General features: G+C 56.8%; 1 protein-coding gene across 3 annotated transcripts; it reads right to left on the reverse strand.

Annotated features, from left to right (window-relative positions):
• Positions 1-591: 591 nt before the first annotated feature.
• Positions 592-9,966, reverse strand: FKBP8 (FKBP prolyl isomerase 8). Of its 3 annotated transcripts, none has more exons than XM_065874200.1 (9): positions 9,890-9,966; positions 8,181-8,503; positions 5,668-5,837; positions 5,425-5,513; positions 4,909-5,129; positions 4,166-4,338; positions 2,186-2,263; positions 1,554-1,685; positions 592-1,127 (listed from the first exon to the last, which is right to left on the reverse strand). In XM_065874200.1, exons 2-9 carry the CDS (start codon positions 8,476-8,478, stop codon positions 1,041-1,043), a joined length of 1,248 nt encoding a protein of 415 aa, XP_065730272.1. In that variant the 5' UTR covers positions 8,479-8,503; positions 9,890-9,966; the 3' UTR covers positions 592-1,040. The 3 variants fall into 3 exon arrangements, with proteins under 3 accessions (XP_065730272.1, XP_065730274.1, XP_065730271.1); XM_065874202.1 differs by lacking the exon at positions 9,890-9,966 and adding an exon at positions 9,307-9,361 and having other exon boundaries at positions 4,909-5,126; XM_065874199.1 differs by lacking the exon at positions 9,890-9,966 and having other exon boundaries at positions 4,909-5,126; positions 8,181-8,481.
• Between the last annotated feature and the right edge of the window lie 866 nt (positions 9,967-10,832).

Here is a 10,832-nt window from a genome sequence, read left to right on the forward strand (position 1 = left end):
GTGACAGTGGGCAACATTTTGGAAAGAAGCTCCAACAGCCCTGGGTTGTAGGGAAAAGGAGATGGGATGGAGCTCCTGGAATCAAACCCAACCCCTCCCCATAGCCCCCAAGGCCCTGCAGGGTCCAGCTCTGCTGACCACCCACCTTTATCAACTTTGAACAGACAAGGTTCCATGCTGCTCCAAGGCCTTTGCACTGGCTATGTTGCTGCCCAGACATGGGTCTGTCCTCTTGCTGCACAGCCAGACCCCTGTGGTCACTGAGGGCTCAGCAGAGTCCCCAGTTAGGTCCCATCAAGGTCCCCAATTTCAGATGAGGCAACAGAGTCAAGAGAGGTGGGGTAAGGAGCATAGCTAGCTGTGAACCCCCCCCGAGTCTGACCAGGGACCCTGAGCATAACGCCCCGCTATTCCAGGTCTCAGTTTCCCCCTTGGTAAAGATGGTTTGCTGTGACCTGAGAGCAGACAACCCCCACTCTAGTCCTGGCTTGGCCATATCCACGGTCCTGTGTGACCCTGGACAAGGCACAGGCTGTCTCTGGCTCAGCCCCAAGCGATGGTGGAAGAAGGCTCCAGAGCCAGCAGGGTGCGGGGTGGGAGGCTTTATTTCACTGTGTGTGTGGTGGGGGGTGGGGGGTGGGGTACCTGGACAGAGGGCAGCAGGCGGGGCAGGAGGAGTTGGCGCTTGGACAGAAAATGGGTGGGGGAAGGGCTGCCCCCAGGCCTGTTGGGAAGGAGAAACTGAGGCTGGACCCTGTTGGGACCTAACCCAGGGGGTGGGGTCAGGGGTGGGAATTGGGTCTGGAGGAATGACGGCCCCCTTGCTCCGGGCTGGACGTGGGGCCCGGGCCCTGCCTCACTTTCCTCCTATAGGGCTCAGTCCCTCCTGCTCGCTGGGCCACACGACCCCCAAACCTCACTGCCCCCGCCCCAGAGGAGGGGGCTAGGCCAGTTAGGGCAGTGGACAGGGAGCCTGGGGGAGTTAGGGAGCGCAGGGTGGGGTCCACGGTGAGTGGAGGGGATGGCAGCCACCTGGGTGGTCAGTTCCTGGCAGCGATGACCACAGAGAGTGCCACGCCCCCCAGGGCGACAGCAGTTGCCCCAAACAGCCACTTCCATGGGATGGACTGTGGATAAAGGAGAGGGAAGAGGAGGCTAGACAGCGGTCAACACGGATGTCTTGCACTTCAGCTAGCAACAGGCCCCAAAAAGGCCTCCCAGGAAACCACTGCCTGACAATGCCTTGCCTGCCTCTTGGAAAACTCCTACTCATGCATCAAAACTCAAGCCAAATGTCCCCTCCTCTGGTACACCTCCCCTTTCCCTCTGGATGAGCCCCACCCTGAGCCCTCCAGATTGTGTTTTATCTTCTGCTTTAGTCCTGGTCACACAGCACTGGGGCTTCTCTGTGTCCCCAGCATGGTCCACAACACCCCAGTTCATGAAGACATCAATGTTTGCAAAATGAAGAAACTCCCTCTGCATGGCGTACCCTGCCCATAGCCCCTGCCCCTACTCTGGGAGCCTCCCTGTGCCCGCCGGCCCCAGCTCACCCAGGCACCCTTGCCAGGACACTTGGCAGGCAGCCGGCTGGGGTTGCCCAGCATCTTCCGGTACAGGGCGGTCTCAGTGCTCCGCTGGGCCGCGTGCTTCTTCACCAGCTTTGAGAGCTCTGCATGGATCGTCTGTGAGAGGGGGGTGTCTGTGAGAGCAGGTGGCAGCAGAAGCCAACGATCACTGCTAGCAGTCTGCCTTTCTGGGGCTCTGGGGCCCTTCGGGGCTGGAACCACTGGGACATGGGAATTCTGTCAGCTATTCTCTGGGCATCGGCGAAGTGAGGGCTGCTATCTCCATCCTCCTAGGAAGCCAGAAGATGGAGTGGAGCAAGGGTGGCCAGGAGAGAGGAAGGTTCTGGGAAGAAAGCTGAAGACACTGGCATTGGCCAGGCTGGCTAGTGCCCTTGGCCTCTGGGACCCCTGTTGGGGGTGAGTCCAGACTGCCTATGCAAGGGTCAATAAGGGTCTCAGCAGGTGGGCTGGGGCCCTTCAGCTACCTACCCCCTGCCACTTCCCAGGTAGAAACACCATAGGGAGAGCCACAGCAAGAAGGCTAAGGGGCAGACCACAGGAAAAACTTCCTAGACAGGCCGGCACAGCAAATCCCAGGGTGCCCCCATTCTGCTCACCTTGTTGGAAGGTTCCAGCTTCAGGGCTGCTCTCAAGATGGGGATGGCCTCACTGTACTCGCCTTGCTGGGCCAACACCTGTGGGAGGAAGTGGGGAGTATATCATCCTGGACCCACGGTGGGCCACGTTCTCCTTCAAGAGACCCAGCCCTGCCAGGCTCCTGGCCACCTGACTAGTCCCAAATGTATCTCTAGCAAGTGCCCCGGGGGTCCAGTCACCCGTACACTGCTCCCCTGAGCCCTTAGACTACATGAGCAGACCACCAGGCTTGGTGTCACTCCCCTAACCTGCTCCTTCTCCTGGGTGTCTGGCTCATCCTGTGCAGGAGACCCAGGTGCTGGTCTTTCCTCCTCCTTCACCACCTCGGCTGGCTCGAGAAGCCAAATGGATGCTGCCAAAGCTCTGGCCACATCGAATGATTCAGAGCCAGGCATGTGACTCAAGCCAGCCAGTGAGATCCAGCCTGAACTCTGCTGGTACCACTGAGAGGCCAGTTGCTAAGTGGAAGGGATGGAAGCCTGGAGCTTTTGGCAGAGCAGGACGGAGCATCTTGGTCACCCTGAGAGAGGAGCCTGCCTGAGAGAGAAATGCGGCAGACAGACACAGCACCTGCACAACATTTCTAAACACCTGGATCCAGCTGTGCCTGAAGCCAGTTACCCCTGACTTGGCAGTTCCACACGTCGTCAATTCCTTTGGCTGAATCTATTTGAGTAGTTTTCCATCACCTTCAACCAGCAGACCCAAACATGTATAAGGCTACATGAGCAGACGGTCTCACTCCCCACAGGAAGATTCTAAACCCTTGAAAAACAGGGACAACATCTTTTCTCTCCTCTCCGTTTCTATGCAGAACTCTACACACAAAAAGTACTTAAAAAATGCTGGCTGGCCTGCTCAGGCCTCTCATTAACACACTAGGTGACTCTGCATTTGCTTGCACTTCAGTTTCCTTGGTTTACTGCTAAAAAATGCTGAAAGCACCCCCTATCCCAACAGAGTGAAGATGAACAGAGATGGGGACAAAAGCAATTAAAGTCAAATCCATTCAGGCCAAATTCACTCCTACATTCTACCAGCACTTACTCAGCACCTACTGTATGCCTGGCTCTGTTTGAAGGGCTAGAGATTTAGCAGTCAAGGAAACATACAAAATCCCCACCTTCTGGTAAGGGAGATGGACAAGAGGCATGACACCTGGCCACGCTGACAGTGACACAGGAAACATGAAGGCAGGGCAGAGGGTCAGGGTGGGTGTTGTAGGGAGGACTTCCTGAGGAGGTGACATCAGAGCAAAGACTTGAAGGAGGTGAGAGAAGGACCCATAGGTGTATCTGAGGTATGAATATCTCAAGCAGAGAACACAGCCTGTGCAAAGGCACGGGGGTAGGAGCAGACCTGGCCCAGGCAACAAGTAGTGGAGAAGCTATGCAGCATGCAAAAAAGCAAGAGTACACTGGAAGATGATGGCAGGAGGAAGACCAGATAGCTCAGAGCCTTAAAGGCTGAAGTAAGAACCCGGCTTTTACTCTGAGGGAGATGGGAGTCACAAAGGGTTATATGCAAGGAACAGTTACCAATGGGCCAAAGGGCGGTGTCGGGGAGTAGAGGGAACCTAAGACCCAGGGTTCAAATCTGACCTCAGTCAGGGGACTTCCCTAGTGGTCCAGTGGTTAAGACTCCACGCTTCCAATGCAGGGGGAATGGGTTTGATCCCTGGTTGGGGAAGTAAGATCCCACAGGCCGTGTAGTGCAGCCCACAAAAAAAAAAAAAAAAAAATCTGGCCTCAGTCAATGAATTGCTGTGACCCAGGCCACACCCCTGCACCTGTCTGAGCCTCAGTTTCCCCATTTATACCCCAGAGAGCTTGGCTGACTGATACCTGTGCCTATCTCAAATCTAGGGTTTGGGACCAGCGCCACTGCTCTGAGGTCAGGGAGCCAGCCTGCCCGCCTGCTGCCTGTGAGCTGTAGCTCACCTTGCCCTTGCGGAAGAGCGCCTTGATGTTGTCGGGCTGGTGCTCGAGCACAAGGCTGCAGGAGCGCAGCGCTGCACGGTAGTGGTCCAGCTTCAGCTGTGAGGCTGCCAGGTTGTTCAGACACTTCACCTTCAGCTGCAGGAGCTGCTCCTCCTCTTCGAATGTCATGTCCACTGTTGGGGGACAGCACTCAACTACAGCCACTGTTACCACACCGCCAGCCGCCCACAACCATCTGCAGAGGGATTATGTGACCCAGGCCTAGGCCCACCCCGCTGCAGCTGGTACTGGAGGAGACTCGGGGGGAAGGGTCTCTGAGCGTCCCAGTCACAGGAAATGGGGGGTTTTCAAGATGCCAGTGCTGGGGCCTCTACCACCTACTCCCTGGGGGACCTCAGGCCTCTCTGGCCTCAGTTTCCCCATCTCTAACACGGGCCAAGACCAGTGCCGTCCTCAGGGCACTCCCAAGGAGTCGACAAAAATGGAGCCTAAGTGAACGAGGGCCTGATCATGGATTGACAATATCTGCAGTCACCCACGTTCCAACACCTACCTGCACTCCGTAACAGTCCACGGACCTGGGATATAAGTCTAGAAATATCTAAAGACTAGGCATAAACATCTATCCGTATTCTAGAATTTTCTAGAACATTTTGAATCTGGGGCCCTCTGTGGCTTGAAGTTTCTAGCACTAGTGGGGATGGCTTTGCAGAGGAGGTGCTGGGATTCGACCTGGCGGTCACCTTTGGCACTAGAAGTAATGGCCTTGATGGCGAGGTCGTAGGAGTTGGCGGCCAGCACAAAGTCAGCCCGCTGGTAGTGAGCATTGCCACACTCCCGCTTCCGGTTGGCCAGGGCCACGCGTTCCTGCCCCGTGAGCATCTCCAGGTCAGGCCCATCCACGGCAGTCTTCAGGGTCACCTCCAGGCACAGGGCCGCGTGTGGGGGGATGTATGGGCTCCTGCTGGGGGATGGGGTGGGGACAGCACTCAGACCCAGCGGCCACCATGACTGAACGCCAGACACACCAGGTTCAGTGGGAACAGGCGGGAAAGGGCCGTCACCCCCTCCTCAGTAAAAACACAAGGGAAGTTAACTCTTGCTACTCTTGAGCTCCGTGACTTGGTGTGGGAGTTCCCCTCCCGGAGCCTGTTTCCTTTTCTATAAAATGTGCACCTAGATGGGGTGAGATGGGGGAGCAACCCGTCCCACCCACTTCCTCACCCTCACAGGGACCCCTGCAGGCAGCAGGTACTCACCTGCCCTGGGGGCCGTAGCAGTACTTGGAATCAGCAGTGACCATAGCCGTCTCTCCCACGTCCATGAGCGGGACACTGAGATCCAGGGCCTGGGGTCGGGGAGGGGAGCGGCATGAGTTGAGTGGGTCCAGGTGCAACACAGCAGTGCCCACCCACCCGGCCGCCACCACCACCACCACCTCCCCTGCATCTCACCCCAGCCCCTCCCCACCCAGAACTGCCCAGGCCCTGCACCGTTCCCACCTGGATGACATCACAGTCACCCAGAGTGAACACCAGCTCCGGCTCCTCCTGTACCCGTGTGCCATTCTCCAGCGAAGTCTGCAGCTGCACGGTGACCACCTGGCCCTTGGCCGGGCGGCTTGAGCCTGGTGGGCCTGGAACCAGCATCTTCTTCCTCAACAGCCCATTCCCTGCCATGGAGCAGGGACAAGCAGCCTGTCACTGAGCAGCTCAGATGGGCAGCTGCCCCCTGGGCACTCCCCCCTCCCCAGCCCTGCCTATCCTGGGGGTGGCACAGCACCAGGGTACAAGCTGAGTTTTCAGTGGTGACTCTGCCATGGGCAGGTGACCCCATGCCTCTGGGCCTCGGTGTCCCCGGCTTGGACACTGAGCATGAAAGGATTGATTTGGGGACTGACGATACTGGCTCCAAGGATGGGCTCAGTGAACGCTGGCTGGTCTGTTATCTTAAGAAAACCAAGGTAGTTCCCCGGTGGCCTAATGGTTAGCATTCCGGGTCCGGGCTTTCACTACTGTGGCCCGGGTTCAATCCATGGTCAGGTAACTGAGATCCCGCAAGCCAGGCGGCGTGGCCAAAAGAAGAAAAAAAAAAGAAAGTCAAGGCTCAGTGAGGACAAAGGGCTGAGAAAAGCCATCCTGCCTACCACAATCAGGGCAGCAGGGATACCCAGTAATGAGACTCTGGAGCTACCCTCTCCTCCCTCCTCCGGTTCCAATCTCAGCCCTGTGACATGTGGACCTCAATTTACCCAGCCATGAAATGGGGTGATCGGGGGTATCCTGGTGACACCTAGTGAGTAGTCTGCTTGGTTAGCAGAGCACCTGTGATGCCAGGACTGTGTCCCGACCAAAGCACCACATCACAGAAGGACCTATAAGCAAAAGTAGCCCCCAACGCCCCCCTCCAGCTGCCGAAGAGACCACTATGTTCCCCTCCATACCCCAAACGATCTTAGGAATGGCCAAATGGCCACAGCCAACACCTACTGAGTACCAGGCATGAGGCCCCGTGCTCTCATGAATCCACTCAAGGAGCCCCCGCAATGATGACACCCACTGTCATGCCATGACAACTGCTGGGGCAATAGAGGGCTTACACCTATGGGGCACGTCAGACTGACATCATCTGCAGTCACCCATGTTCCAACAAGTACCTGTATTCCGTAATATTCCACTGGTCTAGAAAATACTACCATGAGTCTGAGTAGACCCTAGTCTAAAGGTTAGGGGCAGAGAGATCTATTAATACTATGGAATATTCTAGAGTGTTCCAAATTTCTGCAGTGCTCCCCAACTTATACATGCCCCTGCATCCAGTTTGAGAACCAATGATCTAGTGGATGCCAAGAGACCCCTGTGTCTTGAGGTTTCTGGGCACTAATAGTGGATATGCTGGTAGGACCTCAACCAGGCACTGCCTCTCACCCAGGTAAACCCAGGGATGTAGAATCACATCCCCCCTCAAGGCCTCAGTTTCCTTGTCTAGAAGCCTGAATTCTGACTTCAGAAAGCAGCTGGCTCGAATATAAACAAACAGAGCCATCCTCATGCTCAGGCAGGGAGCAGGGCAGCTCTTAATATCATTAGAGAAGAGCTTCCCAAACTTTAATACAGCCAAGGAGGCTGTGCAACCTTGGACAAGTGTCTTCACCTCTCTGAGCCTGTTCCCCTATCTGTAAAACGGGGATATGGTAGGACTTACATTGTGGGGTTGTTTTGAGGATAAAATAAGATGACGCACAGGCCTGGCACAGAACCAATGCTCAGTAAATATCACCTGGTGTTATTTTTAGGCGCAGTAAGGTTTATATCTGTAGTGGAGGTGAAATCAGTACCAATTAGATTTTACCAGTACCAGTATTATTTGATATTACTGTATCATTAGCACTAATGATGGTAGTAATAATGTTTTACTATTATTTGTGTGGTCATTAGCATTATTTAGTGTATTAGATATCAGAACTAGTAGCGCTGTGTTTATCTTCTAGAGTTGTTGTGATGGGGTACATGGGGGTGGCACATGTGTGGGTTCTCCTAGTTTCTTTCTTGCAGGACTTTTCTGAACAACTAGCACACTAATGAATACTATGAACCAGACACAGGGGTGAACAAAATGGAATGTTCCACAGATCTATTTGACCTCAGGACACATTGTTCTGGGGACAGGCACTTGCCAGACAAATGCCAAGAAAAGTGGGGATTGGGAGCTGCCAGTGCCTGCTGTGCTGGCTGTGCAGCTCTGGGCAAGTGATTCAGCCTCTCTGAGCCCTGTTAACAGCTCTGCGAAAGCAAGTCATGGGGTGGGGAGGCAAGAAAAGGCCATAAACATGAAGTGTCTCGAGCAACTGCCTATGGCTGGCGATCATCGTGGTTACCACATGTTTTACTTCCAACCTCCTTCTCAACAGAGATGGGGAAATGAGGCTCAGGGGGAGAGGGCCTAGGCCAAGGTCACTCCTGAACCTGAGCTGTCCAGGCCCTGTCGGTCAACCCGAGCCACCCCTGCTCCTTACCCAGGATGTCCAGCCACTCGTCCAGGGCCGGGGCGGGCTCAGGCTCTGGCTCCATGGCGGCCAGGAACTCTCGGGCCAGGGCCCCGGGCTGCTCGGCCTCCTCCTGTGAGGGCTGCCCTACATCCTCAAGTGGCGGCAGCTCACTCAGATCCTCCTCCTCCTCCTCCTCCTCCTCCTCCTCGCCCTCTGCGTCTTCCACCCCGTCCAGCACTTCGAAGTCCTCAAGTGGTGGGACCCCAGCAGGTGGCGGGGCAGTGGGCTCAGGGTCCGCAGCAGAGGGCTCAGCACAGGATGCCATGCTGCTGGGGGGATGGGAATTGGCCCTGGTGGGGAGAATGGATGAGGGTAAGAATCCCACCAAGCCCCTCAAATCTCCTCTGCCTCCATTCTCCACACCGCCGATCACTTGCTGTGTGACTCAGGGGCTCCAGGCCTTAGTTTCCTCATCTACAGGGTGGGTAGAGTAACAACCCTGGTTTGTCCAAAGGATTTAACAACCCACTCATCAAGCCCTGGCATCAGGTTCAAACAGTGTTAGTTATTATTAACTATTATTTAATCTTTATAAACACCCCGGGGAAGTAGGGAACATTCCCCCTGCAGAAAAGGAAACTGAGGCCCAGAGTGGCAAAGCCATTTGCCCAAGGTCACAGAGCAAGCCAACCACAGGAGGCAGGATTTGAACCTAGGGCTTTATCTGCTTAAATGTCCAGAGCTGGTGCTGGGATTTTTTTCAGGGGGACAACCCCCGAGATCTTGGGGAGACTATTTTTTAGAGCCCAAGGGAAAAATAACTGAATCTTTACCAGAGCTCCCCACCTCCAGCTGTCCCTTCTCCTAAGGGGAGCCACCCAGAAACCCCAAGGCTTTCCTTCCATACACTGAACCTAATACCACCGCCCCCAACACCAGGGACCTTGACCCAAGCCATTCCTTGGGAGCCTTTTCTCCTCTCCTCAGGCCTTCTTACCACCTTCTCAAAGTAGCCTCCTTTGAGGAGGAGTGGTCGAGACCCCCACGGCTTCTTCCTTGGACCATCAAGAACTGTCCGCCTCCCCCAGGCCCCAAGCTCTGGCGGTGGTAGAGCCGTCATTCTAACCCACAGCATCCCCTCCCTAACCCTCACCTGCCTGCTCCTTCCGGGCTCGGGTCCCATTTTCTGAGACCCTCCCAGCCCCCACCCTCACAATCTCCTGCGCTCGCATAAATAGCCCTCCCCCCACCCCAAGCACCGACCCCAGCCCGGGCCAGCTTCCCCCACAGCTGGCCCGTCGCCCCTCAACACCTTGATATCCCCAGACGCCCCCCCTCCCCATCCCATAACACCCTACGCTCTCCAGACGCCCCCTGCACCGGCCTGGCCTACCGTCAACCTCCCACCCAAGTTCCCAACGCCCCACGCCTGTTTGACGCCACCAGTCTGGGGCTCCCGACCCCCCGCAACCCTCGGGCGCCCCCGGCACTGCACGTCTCCGCCGGCAGCGCCCCCAGCCGCTGCCCTTGACCTTCCGTGGCCCCCACCCCCAGCAGCCCTCACCAGGCCGCGCCCTCTCCGGCACTCAGAACCCCCGCGCCCCCCGGCTCGCCTCCCCCGCGGCCCTTCATTCCGCCTAGCAGTCGCAGCCCCCGCCGCGCCGGCCCCCGGACTAGCCCAGGTCCGGGCAGCGCTCCGGGCCAGCGCTACCCCGCCGGCGCCCCGGGACACGTGCCTCCGGCTCCGGGACCCCAGCCTGGGGTCCTGCGCCCCCCTCCCCGCCCCCAGCCGCGGCCGCCGCGCCTCGGGAACCAGGCTCTGGCGCCCAGCACCGCCCTCACCGCGCCCATTGGACGCCGCCGCGGTGACTGCAGCGTCCATTGGTGCGCGAGCACATCCGTCTCAGGCACAGGCACCGCCCCCTTCCTGCTTGCATCCGTGGGGCGTTCTTAAAGGGGCAGAGGCCGTCGCGCCAACCCCTGACGGAGGCGAGGGCGGAGGCGAAGGCGGGGGCGGGGCGCTGAAGATCCGAGTCAGTTCTCGGGTCAGTGCCGCGCATCTTGGCAAGACATACAACCCCTGTTTGAGCTTCATTCTGCTCATCTGTGAAATGGGGATAAACACCTCTATGCGCGCACTCTCACCTTGGGGGCTGTTGGGAGGACAACACTAAATGGTATTTCCTTAAGGAGCTCAGGCTTGCAGGTCAGGGCAGCCAGACTGCTGGATAACCCACTCTGAACCGCTAGTTACTTCTGTAGACCCGAGACCCCGAGGGGGAGCGACGTGCCCAAGAGCACACAGAACCTCCGCCCCGGTACACCGCCCCTGCACCTGGTCTGTCTAATCCCGGGAGGGTGGCCTGGTGCATACAGGAGGAACTCAATAACAGCTAGGTTAACTGCTGAGAGAGCAGGGCCACTGGGAGGAGTCCCTCCTCCCTGCACCTTCTGTTAGAGCATGATAAGGTGCCCACGGCCCCAGGAGAAGGTGGCAGCATTGATTAGAAGGGTTTTTATGGCTCATGTTTTGAAAGAGGGGGCACTTACTCCTTTTTACTCTGTTTTATTTTCTTCCCAGCAGTTACCCCCTTCCAGAATGATCTTGTTCATTCTTTTGCTTCCCCCCTTCCCCCCATTTTGCTCCAGCCTGGAAAGAATTTTGTCTGTTTTGTCCTC

The sequence above is a fragment of the Phocoena phocoena genome, chromosome 3, assembly GCF_963924675.1.
Source record: "Phocoena phocoena chromosome 3, mPhoPho1.1, whole genome shotgun sequence".
Taxonomy (NCBI): Eukaryota; Metazoa; Chordata; class Mammalia; order Artiodactyla; family Phocoenidae; genus Phocoena; species Phocoena phocoena.